The 20,679-nt window shown below is 43.1% G+C and overlaps 1 protein-coding gene across 3 annotated transcripts in view; it reads left to right on the top strand.

The window, feature by feature from the left end:
* Positions 1-19,366, top strand: part of LOC119659532 (zwei Ig domain protein zig-8-like) — a 294,573-nt gene extending 275,207 nt beyond the window's left edge. For 2 of the 3 annotated variants that reach the window (XM_038067672.1, XM_038067671.1), the window contains 3 exons: positions 7,660-7,787; positions 8,027-8,195; positions 18,310-19,366. In XM_038067672.1, the coding sequence (XP_037923600.1) occupies positions 7,660-7,787; positions 8,027-8,195; positions 18,310-18,827 (815 nt within the window). In that variant the 3' untranslated portion in view covers positions 18,828-19,366. The remainder of the gene's footprint in view (positions 1-7,659; positions 7,788-8,026; positions 8,196-18,309) is intronic. The other variant, XM_038067673.1, reaches the window with a different exon arrangement.
* Positions 19,367-20,679: the final 1,313 nt, after the last annotated feature.

Genomic DNA, 20,679 nt, shown 5'->3' with positions numbered 1-20,679 from the left:
TCGCGTGTGTGGTGTAAACCCGAATACATTCCACACTCGTCCGGTTGCAAGTACACCTTCATCGACAGAACTTTTCATGTTCGAAGTGCCTTTCGCAACCTGTGCTCCAATATTCGGTTTGTACATTAGTCGCGGCCCCGCCACCCGAATTTGTAACCCTGTGCGCCGCAATTAGAGCCGCCACCACTACGCACTCATTATCGGAGCAGCTTGCCAATCTTCGTTGAAGGCTGAAGGATGAGCCGAGAGACCGTAGCAATCGTTCAACTTCATTCCTCCATTATGGTTTGCGCGAGTCGATCCACACGCATTGTGATTTTACCTCTCCAGGCCAACAAGAGAACTCCACGGCTTCCTTAGACTTGTAAGCATTTGCAGTTCCGCCCGCTCGCTTCTAATGGATTGTGCATAGTCGCAGGGAGTAACTTCAACCGGGCTAACTGCGCCATCAGGACTATCCAGATCAGCGGAAGGAAAATCAGTAGCGCCAACGACAACAACGTCTTTCGCCTTTGAATGCAGCGGTAAGGCGCCACCCAAATTGCATCGACCCAATCAATTCCATTCAGCTTATAAGGAACAGCAAGACAGCAGCCCAACCTACATCCATCATCATCATCAACGGCGCAACAACCGGTATCCGGTCTAGGCCTGCCTTAATAAGGAACTCCAAACATTCCGGTTTTGCGCCGAAGTCCACCAATTCGATATCCCTTAAAGCTGTCTGGCGTCCTGACCTACGCCATCGCTCCATCTTAGGCAGGGTCTTCCTCGTCTTCTTTTTCTACCATAGATATTGCCCTTATAGACTTTCCGGGTGGGATCATCCTCATCCATATGGATTAAGTGACCCGCCCACCGTAACCTATTGAGCCGGATTTTATCCACAACCGGACGGTCATGGTATCGCTCATAGATTTCGTCATTGTGTAGGCTACGGAATCGTCCATCCTCATGTAGGGGGCCAAAACTTCTTCGGAGGATTCTTCTCTCGAACGCGGCCAAGAGTTCGCAATTTTTCTTGCTAAGAACCCAAGTTTCCGAGGAATACATGAGGACTGGCAAGATCATAGTCTTGTACAGTAAGAGCTTTGACCCTATGGTGAGACGTTTCGGGCGGAGCAGTCTTTGTAAGCTAAAATAGGCTCTGTTGGCTGACAACAACCGTGCGCGGATTTCATCATCGTAGTTGTTATCGGTTGTGATTTTCGACCCTAGATAGGAGAAATTGTCAACGGTCTCAAAGTTGTATTCTCCTATCTTGGTTGTTTTCGTTTGATCAGTGCGATTCGATGTTGTTAGTTGGTTGGTTTTGGTCCTAACGTTGGCACCATGTACTTCGTCTTACGTTCATTTATGTGCAGCCCAAGAATTCGGGCCGCCTGCCCGATCTGAATGAAGGTAGGCTGTACAGCTCGGGTTTTTCTTCTCATAATGTCAATATCGTTAGCGTAGGCCCGTAGTCGGGTGGACTTAAAGAGGATGGTGTCTCTTGCATTCCCTCTGCCCTGGATGAAACCGTAAGTCATAAATTTTGCAACTTGGGTGCTTGCCCAAGGATGAGGGTTCCGTGGACTGCAACCGTGAAAGCATGTTGCCTTCCAACTGGTCCGGTCTGCCATTAAGTGGATGGCGGACTTAGGAATCCCTCGATTCTTAAACAAAATTTTTGAAAATTTTACGCTAAGTTTGTCAACGTTAAATAGTACTCTTATGTACTGTACACCTACATCCACAGGTTTTGATTTCGATGGGAATGCCTCAGTACTCCATAAATTTTTCTTGCTTTTGACATTGTATTCAATTCAAATATTAAAATAAGAACTTAGGGTGTTTAGTAAATCAAAAATTAAAGTGTAAAATCGCAGCGCAACGACGAGAGGCGCAATCCCCCTCTGGCGGTGGTCGCAGTTAAGGTAACCCCTTTTGGCAGCGCAATACGGCGTCGTAGCTCCGCCAATTGGAAGTGCAATTGGCGCTCGAAGGCGTGGCAACGGACGCCACGCGCTTTAATCACAGCTAGAGGAGCAGCTCATACGCCGACTGTCAGTAAGCGAGGAAGCGAAGCTGAATCACTGGATGAACGAGCTGACGCTGGGCGATCATACCCCCAACCAGCTGCTCCCAAACACTACTACTATCTTAGCCTGCGCGGACTCTGGAGGTGCTGGCCGGCAAGCTCCACGAGGTGTTCGCATGCCACGTGTTCGCGAAAATGTCTAGGGACACATGTCGGGAGGTCGAAGACCTTAGGTCAATGGTAAATATACTTGCGGACGGCGTCTCCAAACTGACGGCGATGGCAGGTACTTTGCGTTCGGGAGGTAAATCTCGATCGCAGTCAAGGCTGAAGTCTGCTTTCCGAAGAGGGCGTTTGTGTAGTCAAACCCCGGGACCTTTATCGGCCCTGACAATTTGCTGGTACCACCTTAATTTCGAAGCTCAAGTTCGCAAATATGTCACCAGATTCAATTTCAATACAACAAAAAACTTGACTCGCTGCGTGTCTCGGTGGCGGCTACACGAAGCGCAGTACCACATCGCCTTGTAATTTTCGCCCCTTCGAGCAGACATTGCTTTCCAGTCGACACAGTCGCGAAGGTTTCAGGTTCTTCGCGTAACCCGTCCAAACACCTTAATACTCAATAACCTTCTACGACTGGCCGTCGCGACTCATCTCCCATCCGCATTTATGGCTACAGGCAAGTGGACATGAGTTTCGGCTTGTTTTTGACTGACATTAACACCCTCATTTTAGGCGCAAACTTCTTCTGTCACTATGAGCAGTTTGTGGACCTGCAGAATAAATCCCCAATAGAGTCCGCAACCTTTTTAAAGTCGTCGTTTCCACCTGGGCACAAGACACTCTTTCCATTGTTTTCAAAGACATTACCGACAATCGCAACTACTAAAAGTAGTTTTTCCCAACCGGTTAAGCACGATATGTAGTACCACAGCAATACTAACGGCTCCCCGATTATCTCAAAGCTGCGTCCCCTATCACCCCAGAAGGTAGCTATTGCAAAAAAACAGTTCGATGATCTCATGAAACTGGGTATCTGTAGACCTTCCAATACGTGTTGGTTATCTGCACTCCATATAGTTCCTAAGTCAAACAGCGAATGGAGGCCTTACGGAGATGACAGGCGTCTGAATACTCAGACAATTCCCGACCGATACCCTTTTCCACTCATCCATCACTTTGTACATTCATTGGGAAGCTACCGTGTTTTCACGAGCTTGGATCTGGCCAAGGCATCTCCAAATGGCTATCTGCATCCCTTTCGGCGGAGGCGTTACACTGCAGGCGAAGCAGTCGGTGGTTCACATCTCCCCTGTGCCACCACAAGAGGGGTGGTGTGGTTGGTACTACTACACGCAAAAAGGGGTGTAAGATTTTTCCTTGCATCGAGTATAACCACGTAAAGTATCAAATGAAAAGTATAGATTGGTACTTTCCAAAGCTAATCTCACTTTTCCCATTTGCTGCAAGAGCGGGGAAAGCGGAGATTGAGAATCGATAGTTTCTTTCATCGAATCATTCTCAGAAACCACTAAACCAAAAAAACCGAAGCTCCGACTATATGGTGTCTAGGCCTCAAAATACCCTCTATTGCGCTGGTCGCAAGGGTTTCGATGATCCCGTAAAATACCTTAACCGTCGACTCTTTATCCACGGTGACGAGCAGCTGAAGAGGTCGACGGGGCCCGTTTTGGGTGCAACAATTGAAGCGGTTTCTGGGTACTCCCTGCCGTCGCAAAGATAATAGCTGAAATAATCCCGGAACGCATCAAAGAACATCTCGAAAGCTGAACCGAGAGAGAGAGCAGGCTGGTTTCCGCTCGGGATCCTGCTACATTCACCACATCAACACCCTAGGAATCATTCTGGAATCGTGCACGAAGTTTACATCTCCACTTCATTAATTTCGAAAGAGCTTTCGAGCATGCCGTATGCAGGATCAGAGCGGAAAATATCACATGCAGCAACGAGTAAAAATTTCAGAGGAATTTGAGGTGCAGGTGAAGTTTTCCAGGATTCCATCTTGTCACCGATATTATTTCTTCATGCTCATTTGTCCGGAGGACGTGGAGAAGTTCAATGGATCATGACATGTTTCAACTGGACTACGCTGACGACATTTGTTTGCTTCACCTGTGTATTGCGTTAATCAATTTATATATCTAGGAAACGTCAATTCTGCCGACAGTAGCACCAACCTGAATGCTGCCCGTCGCATCAACGTGCTTGATCCGCTTTCTCTACCTTTCTAAAATCTGGAAATGTAGTTATCTCAACACCAAGATCAAGTTGAGACTGTTCCGTGATAGTATTCTTTGTAATAATAAGAGTTTCAATAGGAGATCAGGTCGATCATCCTGAGTGGCCGATAACGACCTAGAGGGCAGAGCTATCCCAAAAACCTAAACAAATTGGCTAAATTGACCATGAAGGTCCGCCCACAAAGATTGAAGCTCCATCAAAGTGATCGGTCGACACATTCTTGCACGCCTCTATGCTAGCAAGGCTCGGGAATGTGGGGGGTCCTTTGAGTGCTTTGATCCCTCACGCTTCACTACTACAAATCAACGTGTCTATTCCGATACGTAGGTCAGCACCGGAATGATAAACAGAACGCGAACTAAAATTGGAAATTAGAAAAGAAAAAAAAAACGGATCGACCGCGCGCGTGGAGCCGTAAGTCTCCGGATCCGAATGCCGCGATCAAGGAAGGGAAGATCCACGACGGATCACCGTCTCAATTATTGTCTCTTCCGCCTCAGATCTTGTATGAGGCGCGGCCTCTGAGGATCGGAGACTTACGGCTCCACGCGCGCGGTCGAGCCGTTTTTTTTTCTTTTCTAATTTCCAATTTTAGTTCGCGTTCTGTTTATCATTCGATAGGCCGTCGCGAAATCCTAATTAGCGTCTATTTTAGAATCCGGTGCGGACCCACATATCGGAATAGACACGTTGATTTGTAGTAGTGAAGCGTGAAGGATCAAAGCGCTCAAAGGACCCCCCCCCCCCCCCGTCACATTCCCGTGCCTGGCTAGCACAGAGGCGTGCAAGAACGTGTCGACCGAGCACTTTGATGGAGCTTCAATCTTTGTGGGTGGACCTTCACGATCAATTTAGCCAATTTGTTTAGATTTTTGGGACAGCTTTGCCCTCTAGGTCGTTATCGGCCACTCAGGATGATCGACCTGATCACCTATAACCACTCTTATCATTACAAATAGCGCCCAACGTGGGGCCCTACATTTCCTGGATTCAGGCCTAATTTCTTGTTTGCAGGTTTTCTGAATCAAGTGGAAAATAGCCTATTCCGGCTCCCAACTTCGTTTGATGGTGTCGGATAGAAAATCATTCGATTCTCAATATTGTTCCCGGCTAGGCTCCACGTACACTTGCTTTCAGATTTCTAGTTTTAGGTTTCACGCCTTTTTCCCCGGAAGCAAGTGTTCCTAAGCCTCATTTTCCTTTCCCACCTTGTAACGTAGAGTTTCCTGTCCTATCCTTAGTAGAATGCCATAAGACCTAGTCGTTTTTTGTGTTTGTCTTGAGATTTAACGTCTCGTAGGTGATTGCCTCCCAGAAGCCTCTGGATCTACGGGCCTTTGCGGCTATAAGCTGAAAGGTATTGCCGTCCGAGCTTCTGAGGAGTGTCCTTCCCTACCTTTATGTGAAATGGCTATCTCTTTGTTTCAGAATTTGAAGAAAATTAAATATTCTTTCTTCTTCGTAGGGATGAAGTGACGGGTGAGATGAGTCCTTGATGGAATACGGAGGTAGTCGGCTATATGCTGTGCCGTTCCGTCCTCAATGATTCATCTTCACTTTGTTCTCTGACTTCAGACGAGGAAGACTGAATTCTCGCGATCCCTTTTTGCTTGTTTTTTTTTTTTTATTTAATATTCTTCGACGGGGAGCAACTCGATTGTTGTCTATTCATAAAAAAACACTGTGTGTGGAAGTTTTCTGCACACAGATGGAAAAAGTTTATGAGGTTGGGATGGTTTTTTGGTCATCCGAGAGTTTTGCGGGAGTTAATTACAGGAGCTGACAATTTAGAGAGAGAGGAGTCCTGGTAATTAATTTTCTTTTCTTATCGCGAATGTTTGAATAATTGGTTCGATTTTGATTATTATATTAATTGATTTTTTTTTATTTATTTCCTTTCCTTTGCCTTGTTCTTTTTTCTTCTTTCTTCGTTTCTTCTTTTCATTTGATTCAATCATTTTACTTTTTTTTTATATATATACTTTGTTTCTTTTTCCAATTTATTGCCTCTTTTCGCCTTAGAGTTTCGTTTTTTTTTGGACTTCCTTTTGGTCGTTTCCAATTTTATTTTATTTTTTTTTTTAAATTTTATCAACAACATGTCACATCGACGAGATCACGGGTCTCGCGACCTTCATCGCCTTCTTTCCACGCTACCTCCAGGTCAATGGAGCTCAGCTGAGCTTGACCTGCCAGCACGCCGTGACGACTGACGGTGGCATGAGGCGGCGAGGAGAGATCCTGTGTGTTGGGTTGATCCTTCCACGCGGGATGCTAGGGCGACGGACGCTTCATGAGTTGAAGGAATGGTTCGAGAGCAATTTGTTACGCTTCGAGACTCGAACCCGAACACGCACTCAGTGCATCAGGCAGCTCAACATCAGCCTGCTTCAACTCGTGCAGTACATTTTGAGGACAAACGTGGCAATGGACATAATAAAGACCATTTTTACACACCTGATCTCCAATATCCACTCGTATCATTACATCTTCCTGTGTTGCTATATGGGAATGAAACATGGAAATCGAGCCCCCTCTGAGAATACCTGCCTGCATCATACTATCGGAGTACTCTGGCCTGATATTGACAAAAGAAGAACTTAGTCGCCCACAAACCTGACACCCCTCAAAAGTAACAGTGGATTGTTCACACACTAAGGAGGGACAACATTTGCATTGCTGGTTACATTATGCAGTGGAGTTCACTCTCCCAAGATGGCCGACGAGTGGTTCGCACCAAGAACACTTGACGCAGAACAGTAGAGAAGGAGTGGGATCATCTCAGGTAGTCCTGGGAGAGCTGAAGTGCATTTGGCGTAGGTGTAATTGATGCGCTGCAACCCACCAAGGGGTGCATGGGGGTCTGAATTGGATTCACCATTCCTTCGGTAAACTTGGTCGAGATGGAGTCCAGTGATTTTAAATTACAGTTTAAAGTTTCAAGCCTCTCTCTCTCTCTCTCTGGCAGTTTTTTAGATTGCGATTATGAAAGATAGTTTGGAGTTGGTATTACTCTGGGCTCTAATATCTCAAGGTCTGGTTCAATTGAATAGAGAATATGATATTCCGCCATAACGCTCCATGTAACATATTGGAAACATAACATATGTGACTGCCAAAAATTGCAGCAATACAATTAATAGATTCGCTTTTTGATTCCAATTCAATAGCGTGTGCTGTTAACTTGAAAATAATAAAGTAAAATTGTTTCATTTAGTGAACATGTTGTTTCAATTTAATCTCACTAAATTTGACTATTCTTTACAATAAGCATTAATTTACGAAATTTAATGGATGTGCGGCACGCCCCATACATTTCTCTTAATTAAATTTCACGAAATGACTGTATAATTTTCCCTGATTTCCATTTGCAGAGCCGACGACCGAAATCATAGGTGCCCCGGATTTATATATTGAGGCTGGCTCCACCATAAATTTGACATGTGTGATTTTAAACTCTCCAGAGCCCCCAGCCTACATATTCTGGAATCATAACAATGCAGTGAGTAAACCTGGACCTATATTTTCATGCAAATAAATGCAGTGCCACGGCGAGCACTGGGACCGTGTAGTTGTTATCCTGGGAGACGACTCACCCATTGATTTTTAATTAGCCGATTCCCTTTTTGCATAAGATTAACTGTTACGAGGAATTAAAATCAATTTTGCACATAATAAATTTAAGCCGGTTAACGTGATTAAGCCATAATTGCAGACTTTAATAACTTTATTCTGTTCCAGATCATAAATTACGATTCGCCAAGAGGCGGCGTTTCGGTGGTTACCATCAAAGGGGAAACCACAACATCATTTCTGCTCATAAAGAACGCGAGACCTTCGGATTCCGGTCAATACCAATGCAATCCGTCTAACGCCAGGAGCAAAAGCGTTTCAGTGCACGTTCTAAATGGTAAATATAAACTGTATTTAAAGTAGGTATTTAAAAATCCACAGGATATTCGCATTATGGTAGCCTCTGGTAATAATTTTTCCACTAAAATCATGTTAGGGAGCAAATGAGCAGGCGTTCAAATATAGGTCGGCTGGGATATCCTTTCGGCCCTAGAATAAATTGCTTTTTCAGGGCACAACTATGAAGCTGTAATGGAACTGTGTAGATAGGACTAGTGAAATACGAGAAAATTGCAGAACGGAACCCAGTCAAGCGCGGGGAAGGACATATGAAAACGCATACAAAGTGATTAGCTGTGCCCAGTGAGCACTTTCACTGCAAAAAGGGATCAAATTGCTCATATCCACAATAACGCAAAGATACTGTATTGTGTTGGAAGGAAATTGAACAGTCAAACTCGATATTTAGGGTTATTTCAGCTCCACTGATGCAAATGCAAATCGACAAAGCATGTTAGGCGTACTTACCGGTACGTCCTTTGACCATACAAATACATTTTTTTACTGTACGCTTCATGACTTCCAACACGACGTATGATAACAGGAAGGAGGAGGAAGAGGCAAGTGTTGCGAAGGGAATACGGCGTTACACCACTTTGGCACCAACACGGTCACCAAGCCCATCAACCAACCAAACTCCCCTAACAGGTTTGCCAGTCGGGAATACCAATTGCGCGAGATAATATGTGGAACCAGATGTCATGTGCTAGAGCTAACCCGAATGCTAGAAGTTCTTGATTCTCAGACATTATCTCCCTGTCAGGACACAGAGATTATATTCACGTGCCTTGACTCAATACAAAAAAAAACTAAACCCACCCGTAGTAAACTACTCTAATGGAGACATGTTGTCTCGAGGCGGGCCAAAAGGCCTAATAAGGAAGGGGACTTAATCACAAAAACCTTACGCGCGCGGGAAGGACGGGGAAGCACTAGCTTTGAGCCGATTCTGGTACCTACTCGACGAGTGGCCCCGTCTTCCTTTCTTCTTCATGAGGAGCCAGATGACATGATGTGGCCCTGCGGCGGCCCACCCAAACCTAAACGTTCACCCCTTGCCACTTCAAATGCAATGAGTGGGAACCCAAAATAATCGAGTGGACCAAGATTACACTTTTGTCTGTTTCTCTTCTTTCTCAAGTAATTATCTCCAGTAAAAAAATATCTCTTTAATTTTTTTTTTTGAAACTAATTTTTAATGGTTAATTATATAATCTGTAACCTGTTTGTTTCATAAATCGTGGGTAGCAAATCTTTTTCTTCTTTTTTTTTTCGAATAAATTTGTCGTTTATTGGAGTTATGATAAAGATATTGGTATCCCTTTTTGTTTTTGTTTTTTTGTCAAGAGAAAAGGTTCACAATCGAGTGGTTTTAGCTTTGTTTTCAGGCGCATTGTCTACGATCTATTTTTTTTTTTTTGTAATTCCAGATTTCGAAGTTCTCCTTAATTTCCACTGAATGTGATAATTATTAATAAAATAAAAAAATTAATATCATAATAGCATATAAAATGTGGAAGTGCTTCAAAGTATTTTTCGGGAATCTTGCCTTAACTCAGTAGAATACATTCGAAAAATAACAATTTTTTTTTAATTTAAAAATGTCAATGTAAAACAAAACCTTAAAATCGGTTTACTGTCTGTCTGTCTGTCCGTCTCACGCATTTTTCTCAGAGACTGTAGCAACGATTGACACCAAATTTGGTACAAAGGTGGGAACTATAAACGCTCACGCATAGAGTGAGTTACATCCTTTTACGTGGGATTTAAGGGGAAGTCCCCATACATGCAAAAAGGGGGTGTACATTTTTTTCACCAAATATAGTCATGTTGGGTATCGAATGAAAGATCTCGGTTAGTACTTTCCGAAGCTTAGAGGCGGGGATTACGGGGGGTCGAAAGTGATCATTAATTTAACGGGGCCGCTCTCAGAAACTACCCAACCGATAAAATCTGAAAAAAATCAAAAAGCCGCCACTATATGGTTGCTAGGCTCCGAAATACCATATTCCATATCGATATCCCTTCAAATAAAGTTAATAATAGTATATTACTATAATTTTCAGTAATTGGTTGTAGAACCTTACTTAAGGTCATCCTAGCATCACATTTTGCAGCAATGTAGACTATAATATAGAGCTTGATCCTACCTACCTACTTGGTGGAAATCGCAGTATTACTAACAAAGTTATAATGGGTCAAAGTTATCACTCCTTTGGAAATTGAAGATTGTGAATGTCAATATCACCCGAAAGTCAATAATAGGTACTAATGGGAAAATTCACACTCAAATGTCTTTATAAAAGAAATACACAAAACGTTTCATACCTGAAGCGTCCAGCTTTCGGTTTCCTGACTTGTTTTAATATATGTATATGCCACATTACTTCCTTCAAATGCGTTATTTTAACGTTCTTTTTTTTTCTTTTCCGTTTATGGCTAGTTGAATATTTTTCTTCGATACTGTTTTGGTTGGAAACGAGCCCCTCCCTGGCCGCCATTTCTCAATCACTATCTTCTCGTCCTCAACAGTCCGAACAGCATCCTTTTTAAATATTTGCTAATTGTTCCATCAAATTGCGGTCTCCCCCGTGGGAGCTTCAAACAGCAACGCTCGGAGGTAACCACGGTTTTGGAACCATAGTGACGACTTTTTTGGAATTTCGGGAAACTAAAGAGGATTCGAAACTGCTACCAGATCCGCTTCTAGATTTAATTCTCAATTACACGTTATTTACTGAATATTAGGCGCCGATAAAAACGCCTTTAGCGAAAGAATTTCTAGTCTCAAAGACTCCTCTGCTATCAGCATCCGGCAATGGGGAAGAACGATCAGCTCAACTTATCAAGTCTCCTTCTGTATTCCCTCGATGGAAACTAGTCGTGTTTCCAAAAGCAATGTTCATTGTCCTCACCTCTCTACTCACCCTGTTATGTAAAAAACCACACGTCCCAAGCAAGCCACCCCTCGCGTCCCTCGCGGTCCCATTTTGTCCTCCTGTTAAAAACACCGCAGAGGTTACTGAATGGTCCAGGACCATCAAAAAGTCTCAGGTCAGCACCCAGAAAGATATATTCAGCTCTTGGAAGAATTCAATTCAATCAGATTTAAAATAACGCCTCTATCAGGATTAATCATGATTGGTGGGTTTAAGTGCCAACGCAATTGCGTTTTAAAACCACAAACCAACTTAACCTTAAATTTAGACTTGAAAACTTATTAGGAGTACCTCCCTGGTCCTGACCTTTTAACTCAATTGAGAACTAAGAGCTCTGGAATCTTGTCCCTAGAACCATCCCTTAGATCGTGCATCAACGCCCAATGCCAAATGAAATTTATAAGAATTTCCCTCTCTTCTCCACAACTGCACGCAATGTTGAGCCTTATATAGTTAGCTCGTCAGCTCGCTAGTTTCCAGTCATGCTCATATGACTCAGACGATCTAGTAGAGTCCTCTAATGCTTTTATAGTCGCTTCAATAAGAAGTCACAAACGTTTAAGTAACTGATACACCTCCCAGATTGATAAGACCTCTCCTATGAGTCGGAAGGGTAAACAGCCCCCCAAGATCGTGCAACTCCCAATAGAGCTCAGCTAAAAATTCGCAGTCCATTTTGACCGGGATCAGGGCTTTGTACTACCAAAATTCTTCCATATACTTCTAGTTAGAATAAGGCTAAGCCTTCTTGGGGTATAGTCAGTTGAAGTTACACAGGTTACACAGATCTGTAGGTTCAGCTTCAGTTTCCTGTATCTATAAGGCCTGTCAGTCCAGCGTTCAAGTTTTCACAATTGATCAGCATTATACGCCACGGTATATGTGCATATATAAAAAGACGTAATGAAAGGTTCAGAACCATAGAGCATGAGCGCAAAGCACTTGTATGCCGGGGAGTTTCGTTTCGGTTCCAGTTAAATTTTCTATCCATCACTACGTCGAAACACTTTACACTAATGGACAATATTAATCTCTGACCATTTATCGGCTAGAGTTCCAAGTCCGGTATGATTATTATTCTGTTAAGGGAAAGTCGCACCGCGTCCTTGAAGAACTATTGTGCCCCTTTTACTGGTTATAGTGTACCTGTTGATCATAGTATCTCAAGCAGGCCTGTAACCGTTAGGAACTTTAGTATGTTCCCCACTTCCAGAAGTTTCAGCTTTGCATCTGGTTTTAAATGTTCTCTCAGATGTATCGACCTACTTTGCACAAGTGCCGGACACTGTCCCAGGACGTGCATAGAGATTTCGTCCTCCTCCTCACAGAACCTGCAGCCAGTGTCCCTAGATATCCCTAGCTTCCCTAGGTGATAGTTCAGCCGTTCAGCCGACAATGACCAGTGAGAATTCCCACTATGATTCGGAGGTTCTTTTTGGTGAGGTTTAAGCAATCCTTTTTAGGCATGGGTTCGTATCCCCCAATAAGCACCCTTGACTGCTCCATCCCTGGTAGGCCCGCCCAATATAGTTCCCTCAACCGGTTCTCTTCTTTTCTTGGATTCATAGCCATGAAACCGTTTCCGATTTCACAGAAGGGTTCTGGCCGGTGTAAAGGCATCCCTGCTCCCTTCTTGGCTAGTTCATCCGCTGCCTCATTGCCTTCCAACCCAGCATGGCCTGGAACCCAAAGTATCCAGACCTTATTGGACGAGCCGAGTGTATTCAGTCTATCAAGGCATTCCCATACCAGTTTAGAGTTCACCTGGTTGGACCTCAGTGCCTTGATCGCTGCTTGACTATCGGTGAGAATGGCTATGTTCTGCCCCCTGTCCGGTGTGATACTCTACGTTGTAAATAATGCCGTACCCGTTTTACTTAGGCCACACTGATGCAAACCACAAGTATAATTCATTTAAACTTCCCTAAATTACCCTGAATCCTCAATTCTGGAAAAATATCACCGCATCCTGCATTAACTCTGATTTTATCGAGCTTCTTCAAAACCCATCCAATAAACAAGATTTACATCAAATAACTCCACCATGAGGCATTTCTCAGCAGACGATTTATATAAGTTGGTTGTTCTCCAACCTTCCCGCAATTATCCTGACTTTTAGAATTGGTATTATCGGATAGTCTCCCAGACTAGTACATAATAATGGTTTTTAGGGAAGCTCGTTATCAATATTACATTTTATTTTAAGGAAGCGGAAATCATAAAAAAAACCCTGGTCTGGGTACGCGAGTGCATGAAATTTTTTCCCACTAAAAATCAGGGGAGGTGTTCAAGTTACGCTTACACTGGGAGTACCCGTTTCGCCTGCGATAAAGAAAAGATAGACTTATCCTGATACACAAACTACAGTATATGTTCGTCATAGCATCTGCCAAACTGTTAATCGGCATCATGCCTTTGATGGTGAATGCTGCATCACCTGAGACGATCCTGAAGGTAGACATATCCTTAGCGATGTTCTCCTCTAAAACGCACTCAGTTTAAGTTCGTTTCATAATAAAAGCAGTGCCCTTTTCCAAGCTGCCACTGCATAGAGCAAAGTGAAGCTCTCCACCCTGGTCATAAGCAAGTATACTGCATCCCTACTAAGTTGAGCATCATTTTCGTCAGAGCCATACTTGCACTTGCCTAAAATGGAGCTTCGCGACGATAATTACTTCAAATTATTTGATGGCCGTAATCATCATCTTATCGCCGTAAGGACCTCTCCTGTTTCTTCCGCCGCAAATGTTAGTCTAACTCTCTCTTAAAAAAATCTCAACAGTGCTGACTATTCCTCATCAGTATACTTCAGCATTGGTGTGCAAGTGGAAGTTAGGTGCCACTTGTGTCGCCTATGTCGAGGCATCCGATTACGACTTCCTGGAGAACTCTTTCTTTCTGCTACAACCTGGTGTAAAACATCCTAATGGACTGGTCCTTGATAAACTCGGACAGCGCCGCTATTCTTGCTTTAAGCTGAACAAAGGATAATCCTTGCGAATCCTGCTCCCTATGAATTTTGCCCAGATTACTTTCCGCCCATTTTTCAAGGCATCCATTAGACGTCCTAAATTTTATCTTTCTTTCACTTTTAACATCTTCCTGCTTCTTCTTGATCAAGTGTAATGATTGTCGAAACCGATTGTCGACGAGTAGCCATTTTCTTTCAAAATTTTTATTTAGATATTAGGAAGAGCTGAGACTGACACAGCTGACCGATTGGAGAAAAAACTTTCTCCCGCTATCTTCGTTCCTGAACTCCTCTTTTTGGGCTAACACCTAAAGCTAAAAAAACACAGCGGTTTCGTCCAGGCCAGAGACAACTCACCGCTGCCCTGAGACTAGCATGACCGGAGTCGTTCAGGGATATTATTCGCTCCCCCAGATTAATCTGTAAACACGTCATGGGTGCGAACTATATTCAAACGAAAAACCGCCTCGTGGTTATTGCCTAAGCTGGCCGAAGCTGAACAAATTTTCGTTGGGAATTGAGGGAGTCTGGAGTCGGCATCGCTGCCCAAATTATCCATCAATGAAGCACTCCGGGAAAAGAGTGTCAACAGGCGGGAGCTCGCTTACTCACTCCCAAAAACTACCGGTACTGTCCTAACTCTCTCCCATTGTCTTGTTTTATGTTCCACGTATCTTTCCCATAGCTATTCTGGTCCACGCACAAGAGATATACAAAAACATGCTCATAGACAGTCTAAAATTGCCAGTACACAACTGCGTTGAAATTAGCCGCGCACATTTACGGATAACAGTGTATGGATTGTCCCCTCGATCGTTCTCATCGTCTGTGGCTACCTCAATAAATCTTCTTCCAGACACACACGCTGAAATCTGCTTGACGATGATCTATCTAGTCCTATTTCCAGGTTTAAACTTAAGATACCAAGGTTATAGATCTGAAGTCCTTCCTTCCTTTGTGGTTTCGCTTCTCCATCTTCGGAATGAAGAGTATGGCTAGACACTGTTAATATCCCATGTTATCTTTGGTAAGGATTTATATAATATCTTCTGTCGTAATAGCCAGCATATTACATTCCCACTCTGTGCTATGCCGTTTAGCTATTTTATCTCCCCAGAAACCCATTTCCATGTCCTGTCCGAGCTCCTCAGAAAGGACACAATTCTGTGTTCATTGGCTACTTTTTTGTCAGTCCTAATAACACTCTTATATGTGTTAAGACAGCTTCTGTGGGACTGCGTTTTTAAGGCAGGACACCTCCATAGCTTCCATAGTCTTCTCCAGGGTCTGTACCCTCGGACTGAATTTTCTCGAAATGCCAATATTAGAGTTGGTCATTTCCGACAGCTCGGGTGGAAATAGCTTGACTAATTTTGTTTAGTCGATTCTCCTGAAAAATATGAAAGCTTTCGAAATCTGCATCTTCGGGTTCACATAAAAAAGTATCTAACTGTGGTTAAAAAAGATGAGTTGCTAAAGACTTTCCAGTTTCCCACTCTAAAAACTCCACTGTGTAGGATGTGGGTGAGCGTAATGGCTCTGTAGATGAAACAATATGCGTTCTAAGAGCAAAGAAAGACTCTTGTAATTGAGCAAGCGAACACTACAACGGTTGTGTTACTCTGCGCGTCATCAATTTTGATCCTTTCAGGTCTTAATACACAAATTAGAAAAGAAGTATATGAGAATATTCCGTATCTCGACGAAATTGCTAAGACTGACTAGGCTCACCCTGACCATTATGCGGAACCATATAAAACCACCAGGATCACTCTCAAGACTGTTCGACATCAACAACGGTCTAAGGCAAGGCGATATCCTATCATGCATCCTGCTTACAGTCTGTTACATAAGAGCATGGTCACTGTTACACGTAGATAAATAATCAGAGCGTCCTGTTTCTTTTTTTATGACATAGAGGGCACCTCAGTCCTTCATGCTTTTTGTAAAAAGTCAGCTCTCTGTCAAATTTAGTCTTCAATTGAGTAGTTTTTCGAAATTAGTGCTGTTTACGCCTCTCGCTTTGAGGCAATTTTTCTATATATGGGAAAGTCGAAGCAGTTCGTTAGCAAGTGGATAAATCGCTATAAAAAGGTCGGTAACGTTGATGATTTTCCTGATCACGGAAGTGCAAGCAAAGTCTCAAAAAAAGACGAAAAAAGATTCTCGCATTGTTCTCGAAAGATCCAACTTTGACTTTACGTGGAGCTGCTGTAAAATTGAAAGCAAAAGGTGTTGACATATCTTACGGAACGATTCGCAGGCACTTGCTTGCCAATAAACTGAAATATCGCAGTATTTTGGAAAAACCAATGTTGAGTGCAAAACACGTTGAAAAACGAGTGGAATGGGCGAAGGAAAACTTGGACGGCGATTGGAGCAACGTAATTTTTTCTGATGAATCCTCCTTCTGGGCATTTCCGAGCATCAAACACGCTTGGACAACCTCCACCAGTAGGATGCTTCAACGGACTGTTAAACACCCCGTCAAGGTCCATGTTTGGCGGTGCTTCTCAAACAAAGGTTTCGGTACTTTGTTCTTATTTACCGAGAATTTAAATGCCGAAAAAATGAATAAAATATATTAAAAGGCTTTGTTACCATCTATTAAGATATGGTATATCAAGAAAAATGAAAGCTGGATCCTTCAAGAGGACAACGATCCGAAACATCGGAGTCGAGCGTGTAGCGAGTGGAAGGCGCAAAACGGAGTTGTCACTTTAGATTGGCCATCTCAGTCACCGGATGCTCTGGTGAAAATGCAGCTTCGCAGACGCAAGCCATGTAATTTACATCAACTTTCTCGACACATTCGGAAAATTTGGAGGTCTTTTCCGGTAGAATTGCAGAAAAACTAGTGGAAAGTATGCCCCGACGGTGCCAGGCCATAATTGACAATGCAGGAGATTGGACTTGCTACTGAGGTATTTGCATTGAGTATTGACGACCAAATTATCAATAAATTTGCGAATTTTCGAAAAATCAATTATTGTTATTATTTAACAGTGACCACGCTCTTATGTAACAGACTGTAACTTGACCCTAGAGAAATCGATTCGGAATGCAGACATAAGTGCAAGAGGCACCATCCTCTTCAAGTCCACTCACCAACTGGCCTACGCTGACGATATTGACAATATGGGAAGAACAACCCGGGATGAACAGTCTATCTTCATTCTGATCGAGCAGGCGGCGCGATATCTTGAGCTGTACATTACTGAAGGTAACAACCGATACCAGCTTCGACGATGAGATCCGGGCACGGTTTCTGACTGCCGACAGGTCCTATTTCAGCTTACAAAAACTGTTTCGCTCGAAACGTCTCACCATAGGGTCAAAACATTTACTATTCAAGACTATGATCTTGTCAGTCCTTATGTATTCCTCAGGATTCTTAGCAAGAAAAATTGCAAACTCTTGGCCGCGTTCGAGAGAAGAATCCTCTGAAGAATGTTTGGCCCCCTACATGAGGATGGACGATTTTGACAACAATGAAATTTATGAACGATACCACGACCGTCTGGTTGTGAAAAAAATCCGGCTCAACAGGTTGAAGTGGGCGGAACACCTAATCCGTGTGAATAAGGATAATCCAGCCCGGAAAGTCTATAAGGGTAATATCTATGGTGGAAGAAAAAGACGAAGCAAACCCTGCCTTAGATGGGACGACGGCATAGGTCAGGACACCAAACAGTTTTCAGGGATATCGAATTGGTAAACCTCGTTGAAAAACCGGGGTGCTTGGAGTTCCTTACTGAGGCAGGCCTAGACCAGATACCGGTTGTTGCACCGTTTTTGATGATGATGACGATACGAGAATATTTAGTCCTTATTGTTCTCAGGAAGTTGAAAATTTTACCATAATCACTAGACCTTAACCCGATGGGAACTTGCGGGAAAAGAGTGTGCCGATCAGAAGGTATTAACTTTACTAACCAAATTATTATTTGCAGTACAGAATACGGTAAGTTTAGGTGCATATTCCCTCATCTTTCATCAAAAAAGATAGTTTGTAACTTTATTAGAAGTCAGGGGATCCCCCCACCCCCTCCCCCCTAGGTTGGTCAATTGTGCACAATGTTTAATATAATACTCTACCAAACTAGGCGAAATAACCACTTGCAATTCTATAGCCCTAAGGTTTTCATCTAAATTTCCGAACAAATGAAGCTAAGAGCAGTCAAAAGATAATAATTAAACAGGTGTCTCTCATTCTGTTTCCAGGGGAATTCCCAGCAGCAATGCAGCGCGCGGGCCAAGCTCATCATCACATGTCACCACATCACTACCTTTTAGTCTATATGTCAATATGTTTATCTACTTTAGTATTTATTACACAACAGCGTTTTCTATGCATAAAACTAATGTGACACTATGTCTCATAAGATGCGTTTTAACAGCTCCCATTTTCATCGTTTCCTTAGTTGTATTTCACCTAAATAGCGTAATTAATTGCTACAGCAAAAGAGAAGGCAACACCCACATCTGCAGTACGTTTAGCAACAAAGAAAGTAGAATACTTAGATCTAGACCTAAATCCTTAGAATTGGATACGAGAATTCAGTGCGAAGGTGCAAGTGGCTTCCGGTCTCACCTTCACGACATTTGGAGGGGATTCCCCCAGCTTCGGCGACTATACTCTAGTACAAGGACGGCACGGATTACCCATAGATCAAGTAGGAGCTCTAGTTTGTTGATTCCGGAGTCTGTTGTAAAGTAAAATTGAATTTCACTTAGGAGTAAGATAATAGCTGTAATTGACTATGTGTATATAAGAGCAGTATTATATAAAGTGATTGACTCAAAGACGACTACAATTGTTTTTAAAGTAAATATATTGCAAATTACAATGGATTGTTGCTAAAACTGTAATTAGCAAGCTAATGGCTTTATGTACTTCAAATTTAATGTAAATAATATATATTATATATATGTATATATATGAACTTCGAAATATTGATGTGACATTCGGAATTAATTTTCTAAACGCGTTTTCCTTTTCCCGTTTCGACTGTTTTGGTTACATCTGTGAAAACTTGTTACATCCATTATGTTACTTTCTTCAGCATAAGTGTTTACTATGAAGAAAAAAGATATTTTTATGCTGAGATCTGTTAGTTGGTAATTCTCGAATTTCTGTTTTTCGAAAGATAGTGCACACTTCGATAAGGATATTTTCGTATTTGCATTTGTTTATTACTTCAAGGCTTTTATTTTTAAGGCAAACATAATCTGAAAATAAATAATAACATGAAAAATTATAAACCATTATTTATTTGCCTAGTACCTTTCCTCTGCCTCATAGCCCACCACCCCCTTTTCTAATCCTCCTGATATATTAAAATTTTCCGCACCAGATTTTTGCACCCCTTCTAGACTTACCGCTAAACTCATCCCTTCTTCCAGAAGTCTTGGAAAGCAAAAGAATACTTGGTCTGGATCAGGTAAAGTCCACCGACCCTTTCCCGAACGTTCGCAATGCTGTTGCTATTTATTTACAAATCTCTTACTTCCGTGGTCCTTCGTCCACGATAAAGGGGAGATTAACTTCACATTATAGATGGTCATATCATCTGCCAAAATGCTAATCGGGACCATTCCCGAGGTGACGGATACTTCATTATCTCAGGCAGTCCTGAGAGCAGATACATAGACAGACAAACAGCCAAAGATAGACATACACGTCTTTTTTTTTGTGGAAGTGGAAAATCTTAGAAAGACATGTCCGCGGCAGCTCCGCCGCCCGAACGACGGAACTACAACGGGTGTGTGTAGGATTCACACCCACTAAAAACCACCCCCGGTCTCTCCAGCCCCGCGGGACCACCATTGAGGTATTACTTCGCGGGGTAAGTTTGCTCTTAGGCACTCACTCTTCTCCTATTTCCAGCTTTCCTCCTTCTTTGTTCCTTCAGCAACTCCTTCTGCATTTGGATGATTGCGGAGCCAACCGCAAGCAACTTCTCCTCGGACTCCAGCATCTCAGTAACCAAGCTCTCCAGGGTCCCGCTCCCGCCCAGCACCTGGTTTAAGCTCCTTCTCTCCATCGCAAATCGTGGGCAGTAAAACATCACATGCTCTGGATCCTCCGGTATGCCATCGCATCTGGGACAGTTCGGAGAATCATCCAACCCAAAGCGGTGCAGATACTGCCTGTATCAACCACCGTGCCCCGTGAGGAACTGGGTAATGTGGTAGTTGGTCTCCCCATGTTTTCGCTCAAGCCACACCCATATGTCTTCCACTGTACAGGACACTCATTTCTTTGGTCAGAATGTCAACCGGGATCATGCCTGCCACCACCAATACTGCCTCATCTGATGTGGTTCTAAAAGCACTGCAAAACCCTCAAAGCCATCCGCCGGTAAACCGAGTTCACCTGCTTGCGTCTTTGAGAGTTTGCAAGCGCCTCTGCCCACACAGGCGACGAGTAGACCAGGATGGAGCGCATCACTCCGGCTAGCACCAATCTCCTGCAAAGTTTTCGGCCCACCAATATTTGGCAACATTTTTGCAAATGCCGTGGTGGCACTGACTGCCTTTTGGCATGCATACTCTAGGTGTTCCCTAAA

This window comes from Hermetia illucens, chromosome 6 (assembly GCF_905115235.1).
Source record: "Hermetia illucens chromosome 6, iHerIll2.2.curated.20191125, whole genome shotgun sequence".
Taxonomy (NCBI): Eukaryota; Metazoa; Arthropoda; class Insecta; order Diptera; family Stratiomyidae; genus Hermetia; species Hermetia illucens.
The sequence above is the reverse complement of the archived record's forward strand: the minus strand, read 5'-3'. Positions and strand labels throughout refer to the sequence as shown.